The 17,110-nt window shown below is 42.2% G+C and overlaps 1 protein-coding gene across 3 annotated transcripts in view; it reads right to left on the bottom strand.

The window, feature by feature from the left end:
- The window catches only part of PIP4K2A (phosphatidylinositol-5-phosphate 4-kinase type 2 alpha), a 79,646-nt gene that overhangs the window by 27,326 nt on the left and 35,210 nt on the right, over positions 1–17,110 (bottom strand). For all 3 annotated transcript variants that reach the window (XM_075271743.1, XM_075271744.1, XM_075271745.1), the window contains exon 3: positions 3,449–3,546. In XM_075271743.1, the coding sequence (XP_075127844.1) occupies positions 3,449–3,546 (98 nt within the window). The remainder of the gene's footprint in view (positions 1–3,448; positions 3,547–17,110) is intronic.

Genomic DNA, 17,110 nt, shown 5'->3' with positions numbered 1-17,110 from the left:
GTGTCCTGTGAATGGAACCAGAACCAGTTATCCCAACGTAAAACACTCATGCAAAAAATGTGATGCATATTGTGCCTGTGGAAAACATGGCAGGAGAGCTGCGGCATCCCCTGGCGCCACTTCCATCTGGTGCTGATCAGTCTCTTTAAAAGGGAATGTTCAGTGTGTGGCCATGTGCCGTAGCGAAATAGGACAGGACATTTCGGTGCTGAATGAATGATACAAACAAAGACAAGAAACTTTGTAATATACATCATCCAAAAAATGCTTTGTTCTCCATGTATTAGGTAGAATTACTTCTAACATAGAAGTCTAAGGAAAGGAGGAGGCGGCACAAACATACAGCTGCTAAGTTCTGCTGCACTATAGAAGTTTTGACTCTACTATATCTAATAAGATAAGGCTCTACTGAAAGAAACAGAAAATTAGCCAATAGCAATTTCCTCCTCCCTTTTTCATAGACTTCTATGTGTAAGGTTGGGTATGAATATCACAGAGGAGGAAAACTATCTCCTAAATGGAGAAACCAACAGATTTCCTTAATAAGACACATTACAAAGTTTCTTATATTCACCTGTACTATTCATTTATACACAGTTGTTTCATCATTGAAGGGGCCCTTTAAGTCATCATCTAGCTTTTGGCTTATCGGTATACCCCCGATGTTTTCTGAAGAAAACCTCCGCTCGATTTAATGAAAATGAATTTGTGAAAGTCAAAACACAAAGCAAAAAATAAATAAAATGCAGCGACTATGATTTGTCTTTTATATCCAAAGTCCTTTAAATCCCCATAACTACCAATATAATACAAAAGAACAAAGACTATTTTGTTTGTTATCACTAAAGCAAACACAATCCAGTGTGGCCCATAATACATCTTTGCCTTTCAGACGGAGCCCTCATTTGCCGCTGAAACAACCAAGATCAATATGGAGCCGCTGGTGTGCAATTCTTCGCTTTTCATCTTTCATTCGTGTGTTTTATTTATTTTTTTTTTTTTAAAAAAAAAACAAAAACAACAAAAAAAAAAAAAGCAAAACAGGGCCGTTCTTCAAACCGAAGGCTCCGGCGCACAGCGCAGCTCTAAAGCTGTAAATTATGGATCAAGCGGCTTTTTTTGTACTGCCGGAGAAAGTCTTTGAAATGTAAATCTCAGCAGAGTGCTAATAAAGTCAGCAAGTATCCGAAGTGCAGAGAAATCAGTTTGTAATTTCAGTGAGAAATGCATCTTGTCATTTCAGATAATGTTTCATTTAGGAAATTATTATAAAAGACAAAGATTATGGCGTATTACAAATCAACAAGACCTCATCTGTTTAACCATCTACAGCAGGGGTGCCCAATAAGTCGATCGCGATCTACCGGTCGATCGTGAAGGACGTATGGGTCGATTGCAGGATGCAGCCAGGGATCCCCGGTGTCTGCTTGTTCACAGTGCAGGCTGAGAATCATCTCTGGACACTGACAGGCCGGAGCCTTGCACTCGTTCGCAGTCAGGGCTGCAAGTGTCTGGAGATGACTCTCAGCCTGCGCTGTGAGAGCAAGCACTCCGGACACTTGCAGGCCAGGCAGCAGCTGCTCCGGGGGATGACGCGGTCCCCGCTCTTAGGGATGAAGGGAGTCGGGGTGCTACTTGTTCACAGCGCAGGCTGAGAGTCATCTCCGGACACTTGCAGCCCTGACTGCGAACAAGTACAAGGCCCTGGCCTGCCAGTGTCCAGAGATGATTCTCAGCCTGCGCTGTGAACAAGCAGACACCGGAGAGCTGTCTCCTGCTCTCACGCTCCGCCCCGCCGACAAGAAGTGGGTAGTAGATCTTATCCCTTGGTCAGTTTATAAAGTAGCTCACATGCTGAAAAAGTCTGAGCACCCCTGATCTACAGGTTATTTCCTGGGAAAGGCCAGAAAGTAAAAAAATATCATCTATATACCCTTTATGAACAATTTACCTTACAGTTTCTACAACTCTACTGGATCACAGAAGTAGATTAATGGAAACTGTGCAGATGCTGCTGGAATCACAGGATTTTCTAAATTTACAGGTCTCCTATACACACGGCTTGTAATCCCATGTGGGTAGGATGTTAAATTAGGATAAATTAAAGTTGTTATATCTCCCATCGTCGGTCTGTCTATCAATCTGTCTATCATTAGCAGGGAGAAAGTAAAGTTCTGCGACAAGTAATGGCACTTACTACTCTTCCCATGATGGATTGAGTGCAGAGTACAGTCTTCAACTAAAGATAACTCAATTTTATTTCCATATTAAAAGCTTGAATTTACTCATACCCCTAGAGAATCAATAGGATGTGGGATAATGAGGATTCGGTTGTCTGCTAATTGAAAGCCAAAAAAAGAGAAAAAGAAAAAAGCCTATGTGCTGAGCGCAACTTGTAAGATTTCACAACATGCTTGTCTGAGTTTCCCCAGGCCATAAGGTTAGGAGAAGTAGTTGGAGGCATAACCCTGGCTCAAAGCAAAACAAGCATAAATGTTAATATTTGGAAAGAAAAAACAAAAACATTAGGGTCCTTGCACATGACCGAGTCCCGTCCATGGAAAACGGTCCATGTTTGGGCAGTAGGACCTGGACTAAGGCCTGGTTCACATCTGCGTTTGGTATTCGGGGATTCCGCACGGGGACATTAACAAGTGGTGAACTCATAAAAGCACACGGACCCCATAGAATATAATGGAGTCTGTGTGTTTTCCGCGCAGTGTCCGCATAAATCATAGAGAGGAAAGTACTTCATTAACTACTTTCCTCTCTGCATGACTCGTGCGGACACCACATGGAAAACACATGGACCCCATTCTAGTCTATGGTGTCTGTGTGCTTTCATTGCTCACTGCTTATCAATGCGGGTTCTACCGTCCACATGTGGATGGGACTCGGTCATGTGCAAGGTCCATTAGGACCAACAATAAAAATATAATTTGAGTAAAAATGCTCATAGACATCAGAAATAAGAGAATTTGACAGAAGACAGAATGGGAGGAACATCAGACCACAAGGGAATTTACATGGTGGTTTCACTGTTGATAGAAGATGGAAGCTCCATTGGTGGGACAATGGTAACGGAATGGGTAATGTTACAGTCTCACAGCAGACTGTAGTATTGTAGCCTAAGAATTCTCTATCCATCCTTCATAGAAGTTATCACACACATTAAGAGTTGGACAGGTTCCTTGAGTCGCGCCGAAAGACATAAAATCTGCTTTTATCTTTGTACCCACAAGCCATGAAATGAATAAGAATGGGAATATCCACTAATGGGGTTGAGTCCTGGCTGGGCCCAGTGGCCAATCCATTGGTGGGCCCACCCAAAACGGTGGACATTTGGCAACAATAAACCTATTTTGATGGCAAAACAGTCATGACAAGCAAATAACTCTAGAAATCTATAATGTAGAGAGCGTTTTAGCATGAAGACTGTATAACTTACTTGTTAAATAGGTGATTGTCCACCTTAATTTTAGAATAGGCCTTGAAGTCGTCTGGCATCAGCATGATCGGGATCTGGACATGGCTGAGCTCATTGATCTGTAATTCAAGGGAAAAAAAGAATAGACATTTTAGACAAGGATCAAAAAATGAAAAGTCCGCCAGTAAAAATCCAACCCAATATTCCCTACTGGATACTTAGAATTTCTCATTGATTCCTTTTTTTATCTGAAAATTATCACAAACGCAGGATGCAAAAAAACGACATAAGACGTGTCTGGTATCCGACGTGTCGCAACATGAAATAAATTGGTATCCAATGTGTTAGATGCTTGTTATGTATGGAGTGCTGCGAAGAGGAAATCAGGTTATAGACGTGATGCTGAGGTTTCAGAGTCTGATTTATATTCTGACAGCTCCAAACTGCAGCACACATCGAAGAAGAAAAAGTAACACGAACATTCTAAACATTTATGGAGTTTGGCACAGATTTTGGGCCTAAATTCCATACCATCCGATAATATGAGCCTCCGATGCATGGAAGTAAAAAACAACAAAAACCCCATATTACAACCTCATTAACATGAACATAGAAAATTATCTGTGCACATCTGTGCTGGAAAACCAAGATTGCGCTCATGACAGCCCACAAGTAAGAACAATATGTACGCTTGATAGACTTAGGCTGTCCTCTTCCAATGAAAATATGGAATTTTATCCTTAAAGGGATTCTAAAACTCTTTTTCTAGTTGACACATCGGAATAGCCTTAAGAAAGGCTATTCGTCACCGTTCCGTTAAAATCCCGGTTTTGATCGATATGCAAATGAGTTCTCTCGCAGCACTGGGGGGCGGGCCTCAGCGCTCAAACAGCATTGGGGACGCCACTTACGCGCGCATGCGCAGTATGATCTGTACTCCATAGAACTACAGGAGCGTACTGCGCATAAGCGGCCTCCAAAAAAATGGCCGCCGGCCAGATGGCAGAGCCAACTGCGCAGGCGTCGAAGTGTGACCCCAGCTGGAAGAAGGCGAATGAAGAGGCGGTTGCTGAAGAAGATGGAGGCGTCGCTGGAGAGAGTTCACTTGCAGCACTGGGGACGCCCCCAGTGCTGTTTGAGCGCTGAGGCCCGCCCCCAGAGCTTGGAGAGAACTCATTTGCATATTGACCAAAACCGGGAATTTAACGGAGACAGCTTCTAAAGGTAGTAGAAGAATAGCCTTTCTTATGGCTATTCAGACGTGTCAACTAGAAAAAAAAAAAGTTTTAATGGTAGAATCCCTTTAATGGTGTTGGACCGATGAAAATCTCCCTAGGAAAACCAAAATTTAGCAGCATCACGCTGCACAACCACAGCAAAAATCTGGAGTCTCAGGGAATGTTCACATGGTGTTTTTTGCAGGTGGATTATTGAGGTGAAATTCACCTCGAAAAATTTCTCCCGACTCTCCCATTCATTTCACTGGGAATCAGATTTTCCCTTTGGAATTTTTTTTCAGCTACAGGGAAATTAAAAGCAACATGACCTATCTGCAGGCTGATCTGGCCTTACAAAGACCAATGAAATGAATAGAAGGTAGTAAAAAAAAAAAGTTAGCAAAAAATTGCAGTAACAAAAGATAAGATATTGCGCTTCTTTGTCCTTCTAACTGAAGTCATCAGTGAATGAATTGAGTGAGATGATGGAGGTGTTTGAGGCAGATCCCATCTCAAAATCCACCTGCGAAAGCTTCCATGTGACATTACCCTCACATTTCACCATCTCTTCCGTTGAGCCTCTAGCAAATATGTGTTGAACGTGCCGTAGCCAAATCTATCATCTGTGAATATGAAACCAGGTACCTATGTACTGGAAGATTTGAGGCCGAAACCTCAAACGAAACTCAGATTTGTGACATGAATCCAAACAAGGATCTTTCCATTAACCAACTAAACCCAGCAATAGGAGTTCTCCGAAGTTTCGGTGTGGGATTCCTGAGAATTACAAAAAAACACCCTGAAAAAATGGCACCAAACACAAGATTATGGGAAAGATTTATGAAGAGTGTAATTTCATACTCCATTCTTTATCTCCCCTGAGGTGTCAAATATGCCAAACTGGTGGCCCAAAAACTCAGATCTACACTAGATAGGAACCTTATAGCAATGCTCCTCAACCCCTGGGGGTACGCCATGTCATACCATGGCTGAGAAACTATGGATTTATCAAGTGCTCAGGTTCTGAGGCTCCTGGGGTGCTAGTGCCATCCAAACCACCCATCATCTCCAGAACTTTTAGTGTGTGTCTACCATACGTGCCCCCATAAGCAAAAGGGACTGCTTGGCACTTTCAGTCTTTGTTTTCTGAACCTGAGATCCGAAGCAGGATCCGTCACAATATGGACACCACAGTTAACGTTGGGAGTACTCAGTAGAAACGTTTTGTACAAGTAGGTACTTGGCTTGCAAAGGTTGCCAAACACTGCCTCATAGTAAGTTTATCAGACCAAGACCCTTTGTCTAGCTCCTCTCACTTTTCTGAAAAGTGCAATGGAATTAACAGAATGGCAAATGCTTGTACATTTTCGAACCAAAAAAAATAGTTTGGTTAGTTCTCCAAGATTTTTGGAACAATCTCCTTGCCAAATCCCTCCATAAAACATGTGCAAGAGATGAATTGAGAAAAATTGAGGTTATTTTTGAAAGCATTCTTAAGGCGGGTTCAAATGGGGTTTTTTTTGGTCCGGATTCTTGGAATCCGCCTCAAAATCTGTCTTAAAAAACAGCTTCCCATTGAATTCAATGGGTTCCTTTGGTTTCCGCTCGCCGAAAAAAGAAGTGGCCTGCCCTTTCTTGACACTGATTCAGCCGCAGACGTCCGCCTCGCAACACTCCCTCCCAACTAGGCCCATTCATTTGGGCCTAATCCGGAGCAGAATACCGCGACGGGATGCTGGTGCACTGTATGCACTGCACCGGCATCCAGTCTCAGCTAGCCATTTTTCGGACCGGATTCTTAGGAGGCCTCCGCGTCAAAATCTGGTCCAAAAATCCCAGTGTGAACCCACACTTAGTTTGCAGATTTTGTACACACCTAAAAATACAACTAACCATACCAAGGTTTGATGTCCTATGAATTCGGCCGTATAATCCCAATGATTTACAATAAATTTGCCAGAGCAATTTACTTTCACTATTCTGGCCTGCTACAGTAATAAAAGAAAATTTTAACAAATTTTGCAATTTTTCACCATAAATTTCAATGGCAGTTCAGTTTTCTATAGAAACCGTCATAGTGACATTTACAAGATGGGCTATTTTTATTGCCTTTTAACCAGGACAGGATGAAAAACTAGATTCATACCTGCGCCTGGTCTCCGTGCGGGGTTTCCGTCCCTGAATCCGCTTGAAATCTACAGAGGGAAAAGTCCAGCAAACAGGACTTTTTTCTCTGCATATTTTGGCACAGAAACCCAATGGACCCCATTATAGTCTATGAGTTCTGTAGCTTTCTAACCAGAGTGGGTTTCCTTTTTTTGGGGTCCCCGACGAACAGAAACCCAAACACAGGAGTCCATTTTGCAAGAAGTTTACTTTTAAGCTCTAGAACTTCTCTAGCAACAACCCTGCAGGAACACATTGCATCTATCACCATGTTAGATCACAAATACGCCCCCTGCAGAGAATCGGCGCATTGTTTGGAAGTAAATCTCGTCTAAGCCGTATTTCCCGGTCATCCCATGCGGCAAAGATAAACAGGATACAATATAATAGTGAGGCAGCGAAACACACATCATTGGACTTCCTCAATAACTGGGACGCGAGCCCAGAGCTGAAGCTTCTACTGAATGCTGCGTTTTACAAAACGGGGAACTCGGTGGGAAATAAAAAATATTTGGCTTTTAACCCCTTAAAGGAATTTTCCATTTTTATGTATCAATGTCTTTGTTGTCTATAGTAACCCATCGATGAGGAATATGGATATGCCTTTTGCAGTCAGTGAATGAGAACGGTCTTAGTTGCACATAACAACCAATCACAGAGCAGCTTTCAATTCTAATTGTGCTCTGGAAAACTGTAAGCTGTGCTGTGATTGGTTGCAATTGGTAACGGGCATTTTTTTTTTTCTTTTGGACATGATACTAAATCTGCTCCGATGGCTATAATCTATTTACCTTGCACATGACGGACCGTACACCTCATAGCCCTGTCTATCCTGACTCATTGGTTGTTGGTTCACGCGTTTTCAATGCTTATGTCCGATCCTTTGTTCCTCAGAGAAATCAGATTCATCGCGCCCGATCCATCCTTAATGATGGTAGTAGGGAGACAGTCAGCTAATCTCGCCTCCATCAATGGACTCTATAAATGGGGACTTAAAGGGGTTGTCTAGTTTTTTTTTTATGGCCTCTTTTTTTTGGTGAGACGGCTGACAGTCCACATCTGAACACAACAGCTATTCAAGGTGGCGTTTGGTCCCTGTACTATACAGTATACAGAGCTGGAAGCAGATCATGCTGAGCCCTGTATAGTGGCACGGTGCCCATATTACAGCTCAGTTGGCCGTACGAATATCCGGCCACTATACAGTGTAGTGAGCCAACTGCGTCCAGCCCCATGCACTGTACTATGCAGGGACTGGACATTTGGGGTCAACTCTCAGCCCCTCACCAGATATCAATGGGTCATCCTAAGGATAAGGGGGCTGGGTTCTGCCGAAAGGTGACGACACCTTCAACTAATACATCCATAAATCTATCGGATACATCGAACACGCTGTAAAATAGGTCATATTAGTAAGAGTAATATCTGGAATACAATAAATACCGGATGCTACGAGGGATCAGCTTTTCCTATCACCTTCAAACCGATTATGTAAAAAGCACTTTCCAGCTCCAAGTTATAAATCCAGTAACAAAAGAAGATATCAGATTAGCAATGGAAACTTCACTGGATAGCCTTGCCCAGGCTAAGTGATAACTAACCCTGCCGCAGGGCCATATCAGGCTGGAGATGTATGCCTTCTGCCAAGTAGACTTCAAACTGCTCTGAAGCATTTGCCTCCAGTGACATGATACCACAACTCCCTGATTTTACGGAGATGAAAAGCACCGTCATCAAAAGTCTGGGTTACGAGTTTATCAAAAGCGTTACGGTCTCTTGTGTCCGCATCTGTAACGCAATCCGTTCTGATGCAAACAGGTATAGAATATCATCACAGGGAAGAATAATTGGATTAAAGGAGCAAATTGGGGGTCAGTCAGTATTCGGAGAGAAATTCGAGTTTTCGCAAATGTGCTTGAACTTGGGGGCAAAAGCAAAGACAATTCTCATATACTAGCCAGACCATACAGTTTGCTATGTAGGAAAGTGACAACTTCTCTGTCCTGGCGGGTCCAGTTCTGATTTTCATTTAAATACAGCATCAGAAACTGTATCGAAACTGCGTGGTATAGAATTTGTCTATTTTTAAAAAAATAAATGAAAAATATCTACTACTACTACCACCACTACTACATATATTACACACCGTATATACTCGAGTATAAGCTGACCCGAATATAAGCCGAGGCCCCTAATTTAACCATAAAAAAAACTGGGAACACTTATTGACTCGAGTATAAGCCTAGGGGGGAAATGCAGCAGCTGCTGGAAAATTTTAAAAAATTAAAATGGTTTTTGGGTGCAGTAGTTGCTGGGTGCTGGGGGAGGGGAGGGGGTGTTTTGGTTGTCTGTCTGCCCCTTCCCTGAGCTTGAGGACTGTTTTTTCTTCCCCCACTTGGAATTCAGTCTAGCTGAATATAGGGGATCTGCAGTGCTCCTATTAACCCCTTCCTGATGGAACAGGAGCACTGCAGATCCCCTATATTCAGTAGACCGGGCACTGTCAGACACAGGGATACCTAATGTGTTTGTGTTTCACAGTCATTTTCTACTTTTATATGTATTCTAGGGAAAGGAGGGATTTACAACTTTTATTTTTTTATTATATTTATTTAAAAACTTTTTTTTTTCTTCACTATTTTATGGGAGATTCTACATATTACTATTGCGGCCGGTCAGTAGGCTCTCCATAGGCAGAGGTGTACATACAGATGGACATGCAGCAAGGTAGCAGAGCCGAGATGTGGGAGAAGGCAGATCATCGACCACAACAATTGGCTAAATAGAAGTGGATCATCGCCAACAACAACATGCAGACGAAGTCTCGGGCAGATGCCAACTATATATATATATATATATATATATATATATATATATATATATATATATATATATATATATATATATATATTGTATATAGATAGATATCTCAACAAGCTAGGTATATGTGACTCAAAATGGTAACAAATTGTGCCGCAAAAAACAAGCCATCATATGGCATTGGCAGAATGAGATCAAAGATTACAGCTCTATGTATATAGCAATAAAAAAGGCAGATAATTAAAGGGTTACAGACTAATTTTTATATATTTTTTTTCATGGTGAATGCTCTTTTGCAAAAAAGAAAAAACAAAACAAAACCTACTACGCCCATTGTAAGTAAGTAAATCTCAAAGAAATAAGAAAACATCTGAATGAACCCGATATGTTGAAATCAGACCCTTGTTGCATAACTAAAGGAGAATGAACTGGAATTACCCGGGCGGCTTCTCTCGGCGCTCACTAGTGCCAATCTCCGAGCAGCTGTATCACTGCTGGTCCTATTTGCCTGCAATGATTAATTACATCCTTAAAACTGTCATTTAACTAATTAACAAAACAGAAAATACCGTCAGCGTGGCTTCGCACCAGAGGAGCAGACGGAGGGTTTTGGTTTTCGCCTTTGATAAAATTGCATTGAAATTTTGCCATTAAGGATCATCCTCAGAAAGCGTTGAGAATCGGACCATTATTCTGTATGATGTATCATCGAGCATTGGAAACAAACAGATAAACAAAGAGAGAGGACGAGATGTTCCTCATAGTAAATCTTATCCTAATAAGTACTTGTCAGAAACCCAGTCATGATGTCCTTATGGTGGACAGGTTATCAGACAGGGATACTGTGAGAAGAGAGAAGATAACCCGGACACAATAAGGACATCATGGCTGGTTATCAGGAGGACACTACATGTATGAGAAGATAACCTGGACACAATAAGGACATCATGGCTGGTTATCAGGAGGACACTACATGTATGAGACGATAACCAGCCATGATGTCCTTATTGTGGTCAGGTTATCTTCTCATACATGTAGTGTCCTCCTGATAACCAGCCATGATGTCCTTATTGTGGTCGGGTTATCTTCTCATACATGTAGTGTCCTCCAGACAACCAGCCATTATGTCCTTATTGTGTCCGGGTTATCTTCTCATACATGTAGTGTCCTCCAGACAACCAGCCATGATGTCCTTATTGTGGTCAGGTTATCTTCTCATACATGTAGTGTCCTCCAGACAACCAGCCATGATGTCCTTATTGTGTCCGGGTTATCTTCTCATACATGTAGTGTCCTCCAGACAACCAGCCATGATGTCCTTATTGTGGTCAGGTTATCTTCTCATACATGTAGTGTCCTCCAGACAACCAGCCATGATGTCCTTATTGTGTCCGGGTTATCTTGTCATACATGTAGTGTCCTCCTGATAACCAGCCATGATGTCCTTATTGTGCCCGGGTTATCAGGAGGACACTACATGTATGAGAAGATAACCCGACCACAATAAGGACATCATGGCTGGTTATCAGGAGAACACTTCATGCATGAGAAGATAACCCGGACACAATAAGGACATCATGGCTGGTTATCAGGAGGACACTACATGTATGAGAAGATAACCTGACCACAATAAGGACATCATGGCTGGTTATCAGGAGGACACTGCATGTATGAGAAGATAACCCGGACACCATAAGGACATCATGGTTGGTTATCAGGAGGACACTACATGCATGAGAAGATAACCCAAGCACAATAACAGAGTTTCTGATAAGTACCAGACCATAGAAAGTTCCCGAATTCACGGTTGTACCCGTTGGTAACCCAATGCATTTCTAGCTGGAATTGAATAAGTGACAAGTCCAACATGGATGTCAAATCCGCAGCAGAAAACTCAACATGGCAATGAAGATGTGAATTTAGAAATAGAACATGAACTAAAAATCTGTATCACATTTCTTCCATATGAACAAACCCCTTTGGGGGTGTTTACATGACAAAATTTGGAGAGGAATTTGAGGTGGTCTTCGACCTTGAAATCCACCCTTGCATAATCTTCCGTGGTAAACTACTCACTGACACAATGAAGCTAATCTGTGGTAGACTCCAAATCAGTCTTGGAATCGGCAGATAGATTGAGCAGGATGCTTCTTTTTTTCATCGTCCCCCACCAACTTCTATTGATTACAATGGAAGGCAGATCCCAGTTGAAATTTGGAGTCTCAAAATCACCCACAAATTCCTCCATGTCAATGGCCCCTAAGAGGTTTGCTGTCAGACACCAAGTTTCTCCATCACAGATTGAAACATTCACCTTGGGTACTGGGATACAAATGAGCGGTCAGCCACACACAGTAAGAGCAGCCCTTTGGAAGGCTACAGTTATATCTGCCCAATCAATGTAGTAGGCGCTCGTGTCCTCGCCGAGGCTTGCATTAACTCATGCCTCTGACATCTCTACTTTCTAAGTGATATTGCGCAGTCTCATAAATATTGATCCTGTCCACTAATCGTCGGCTTCGACAGGGTGTACGAGGCGGCTACACCGTAACATGCCCTGGCAGTGTGTGACCTTGGCTGTACGAAAGCGAGTGCCACATGTTTATATTTAAAATAAAGGCATCAGATTGCAGATATAGGCTGACAGAAGGTGAACACGGTGTACGGTTACACTACTATTGTAAAGTAATGAGAGGTTGAGGCGGCGTAGCTGCTTGTCTGATGGGCCGGAGCTGCAGGTATTCGGTTATGTAATTTATACCGCCTAATGTCACTTCACCGCAAAATGTACTGAGCTGTTGCAGGTGAAACTCCGGTCTAATCTAGTGTGAAACACAATGAAAGTGAAGCCGAATAACTGAGCAATTCCCTTGAAACTTAAAAGAAAAATAAAACAAATTAGAAACATGGCAACTTTAGGCCCTTTAAAAACTCCGCTTAATTTTTTAACAATTCTTTTATTAGCTCCCAAGTTGTATGGGCCTGTAACGTGGCACGAAAAAACTTCTGTGGCTTCCTGCTGTACCTTGGTATGACTCCCATTTTATAGACCTCCTGCACATGACTAGCGTGCAGGCCGATCTTATAGTAGAATGCACTCAGGTCACATCAGAGTGTCATCTGAGTGCCTTATGTCCTCCACTGACTTCAATGGAGGGGTTCCATTGGGCTCCAACGTCATGGAACAGGACAGGAACAGAAGGCAGCAACGGACCCCCCCATTGGAAGAGCCTCAGCCTGCACATGGAAGCGTGCATGATGCCACATTAGTTTTTATTCGGTTGGATTTTTTTATAAACCTGGCAGTTAAATAGGGTAGCATTGCTTAGTGTTGGACTGAGGTTCCTTGGACCCACCAGATGAATTTCGTACAGGAGCCCACTCTCCAACAAACCCTAGTGAATAGACCAGAGCACGCTTCAAATGTAGTTGTCTTTTGTGAGACTATTACTGTTGACCTGGTGGCACCCTGGTGGGCCAGTCCGAATATCTCCCTCATATATACTTGGCTGAGATGTGGGGATTTCAAGTGTTACAACACAAGCTTTACCATCGCCAAACATGAAACCGCCAACTGTCCCGAAAATGCCAGGCCAACCCTAAGTTTTCCAGAGCAACCCTGACCAGTAGGGGCATTTTCCTAAGTTATATATAGCAAGTATACAATGGGTGATGAAATTCGGCATATGAAACCGTGCTGGAGGGGCCCATCAGTGGGCCCAGGCTCTATCACAATAATGGTTCAGCAGAAGACAACCCCATTTGAAAGACTGTTTTCTAGGGAAGTCATTTTATGTGGTTGGCCCAAGGAACCTTAGTCGAATACTGATCAGAAGCGCAGTCTATAGTCAGCATTATATGGATCTATGTATAAGGCCGAATGATACCGGTTAACCACTGACCTGAGAATAATTCCGTTAAGAACATGTTTTCTACTGTAAATAGTCATTGGGAAACCGTTGCTTCTCGCATTTACCATCATGAAGGCCGCACTTACTGCACAGTTCAGTGTCCTCGCTTTATGTTGTAAAGATTGTATGAAAAATTAATAAGGTAAAGGAAATGAGAACAGCCCGAGAAGATTCTATAAAACCAAAGCCAATACTGACAGTTCTCATTTATACGTACAGTATATGTTGCTGCCACTTCCTCAATGTCGTTCACTCTCCCAGTACCTTGAGAAGAGCGTAGAGGTCACTCAAGGCTATAATGCACAATACAGTTTAGAACCACCCCTGGCCCAAATTTCAAAGCGGTTTTCTAGCCCCCAGATTGATTTTTTACAGTAAGGACATGATAGGTCATCAGTATGTGATTTGTTAGACCCTGGCGGAATCCACACAGATCAGCTCTTTCCTAGTGTCAGAAAAAGCCAGTGGACGGGCGAAGCATGCATCACAACTCCTATTCAACTAATAGGAATGGAACATCTGTCCCGTCCACTGTATATCTTCTCATACATGTAGTGTCCTCCTGATAACCAGCCATGATGTCCTTATTGTGACCGGGTTATCTTCTCATACATGTAGTGTCCTCCTGATAACCAGCCATGATGTCCTTATTGTGGTCGGGTTATCTTCTCATACATGTAGTGTCCTCCTGATAACCAGCCATGATGTCCTTGTTGTGTCCGGGTTATCTTCTCATACATGTAGTGTCCTCCTGATAACCAGTCATGATGTCCTTATTGTGTCCTGGTTACCTTCTCATACATGTAGTGACCTCCTGATATCCAGCCATGATGTCCTTATTGTGGTCAGGTTATTTTCTCATACATGTAGTGTCCCTCCCAGATAACTTGTCCAGAATAAGGACACCATGACAGGGTTTCTGACAAGTCCCAGACCATCGAAAGTTCCTGCATTCATGGTCATATCTATTGGCAACTGATCAAGACTGAAGATTTCACCACTAAAATAATTGCAAAAAAATAATTTATATATATTAATATATATATATATATATATATATATATATATATATATATATATATATATATTAAAATTCGGCAAAATTTGCAATTATTTATATTTGCAAAAATATTTAACTTTTTATCATCTACAAATTGCAACATGGTTACGTTCATGGGAAAACCCCTTTAAATAAAGAGTGACTTTAGAAAGTAAGGACATGATGGGGTTAAATCCAATTTTTGCAGACTTTATGATTTAGGACTAGTTTACTCCGCATACACATTTTGAAATTTACAAATAAAACTTCAAAAGCTCTAATAAAAGCCGTCCAGATGAGGGCCAGAAAAACCCAGGTCCGTCTATAAGGAATATAATTATAGGCTGTAGAAACTTTCCTCTTTTAAGTCCAGCTTGTACAAGTGGCTCGCAGATCTCTATAAAATAGCAGTAAGTTATACCAAGCAAGTATTTGTAAACTGTGAAAAAGAGGGGGGAGGAGGGGGGAGGTAAAAATCTGAAAATTTGGACCATGGGTGTGTGTTTATGTAGGAATATTATAGAAACTAAAGTACAACTCTGACAACAAGTTTAGCGTTTTTTGAGATTTTTTTTTTGTCTGTAACAAACTATTGTAAAGCTTACATATACAGCATTTTTGTTTTTGTCATTTTTGGAAAGTCACTGCCCCCCCACTGATGGGTCGTCCCCTATTAGCCGCAGCACACCATCACATCTGAAGGATGCCACTAAATTTTATGGACGCCCAATGGAATTGTCAATGGAGTTTGTATGGTGACCATTAGAGATGAGCAAGTAGTACTGGATCGAGTAGGTATTCGATCGAATACTACAGTATTCTAAATACTCGTACTCGATCGAGTACCACTCGCTATTCGAATGGAAAAGTTTGATGCAGAACCAGCATTGATGGGCCGAATGCTATACAGTCAGCCAACCAACGCTGGTTCTTCTCCTACCTTTAGAAGTCTTCTCTGTGCAGCTTCCCCGCAGCATCTTCCGGCTCTGAATTCACTCTGCCAGGCATCGGGCCTGGGCAGAGCCGACTGTGCATGTCCGCTTGTAGTGCGAGCATGTGCAGTCGGCTCTGCCCAGACCCGATGCCTGGCAGAGTTAATTCAGAGCCGGAAGATGCCGCAGGGACGCTGCACGGAGAAGACTTCTCGGAGGATCCAGCCCGACCCTCACTCGTGGACTTGGTAAGTATAATTTGATTGAACGTTGCCTACCCCTGAAACGAGCATTTCCCCCCCCATAGACTATAATAGGGTTCGATATTCGATTCGAGTAGTCGAATATTGAGGGGCTACTCGAAACGAATATCGAACCTCGAACATTTTACTGTTCGCTCATCTCTATTGACAATATTGGCCATCTTGCACATCTTCATGTCCCACCACTATATCTCTATCATCTAACACTATCTGAGAATGAAGGCGTTAAAAACTTTCACCACTTCATCTTTGTGAGCAAAGCTTTCGCTGGCGCCATGGTGTTCCCTATTTCAGTTTTAATTCTGGTTCCCTAAAATTAAAATAAGGCAATGTGAGTCACATACGAGGGTGCAGAAGTAGAACCTATCCCGGCGTTACATGCAAAGCTGTATTTCTTATGTTACTTTATTTCTCTTAGTTACAGGATTATTATCACAACACAAGTCACAACAACTCATCCGGAATCTCAAAAAAAGCTATGGGAATACTTCGCTGGATGGAAAACCATGTATCAGCTGAATTTACTGTTCAGTTCGTATGACCTGCGTTTGGGACGGTAACTTTTTCCGATACACAGACACTCTAATGTAAACAACATGGAGGGCACCTTCTTCCGTCAGATGGACACCCAACCAAGGAGGCTTAGTCTTCATCTATCATTTGATGTCCGTTGCTCTCATCCTCTTATGGATGAGCCCAATGGACATTGAACAATGGTAGAGTGAACCCCAACCTAACCCAACACCGTCACATTTGGTCACTTTGTTTCCAGTCCTACCAGGGATAACCAAGTGTAAAGAGGCCATCACCTTCCCTTCTATTCTCCATTGTCATAGTTTGGCTCCTATATTTTTGATACCAAATGAAGTACGTCAGATGTGCCATATAAATGTCAGTAAAAAAAACGCTTTCACGCCCAATTAAGCTACATTTTCCAGGCGGTAACACAACAGAGACAACATTTATGTCTTACACATTCTTTGTTACATCTCAAGGAACGAAACATCTCTCTGTAAATTCCTACTCTAAAAGACGCGCAAGAATAACATCCTGCCCGCTCCACTGATCCCCATCCTTATTACACATTCTCTCTCGCATTTGACATTTTCGGTTATTTTCTTGACATTTAATATTCAGATCGCTATGTGCGATTAGTACGGATCCTGAAAGAGGGAAAAACACAACCCATATTATTGTATCTGTCACGAAGTAAAATAAAAGTAATACATCTCACACAGAGGTAATGACTTTACTGATCATAACTCACTACAGGACATGCCAAAAGTCACCGTGGGACATCAGAAAGGCAATTTAACATACACAATAGATGATAAT

The sequence above is a fragment of the Leptodactylus fuscus genome, chromosome 4 (genome assembly GCF_031893055.1).
Source record: "Leptodactylus fuscus isolate aLepFus1 chromosome 4, aLepFus1.hap2, whole genome shotgun sequence".
NCBI classification, from domain to species: domain Eukaryota; kingdom Metazoa; phylum Chordata; class Amphibia; order Anura; family Leptodactylidae; genus Leptodactylus; species Leptodactylus fuscus.
Note: the sequence above shows the minus strand (reverse complement) of the source record. Positions and strands in the feature narration are given on the sequence as shown.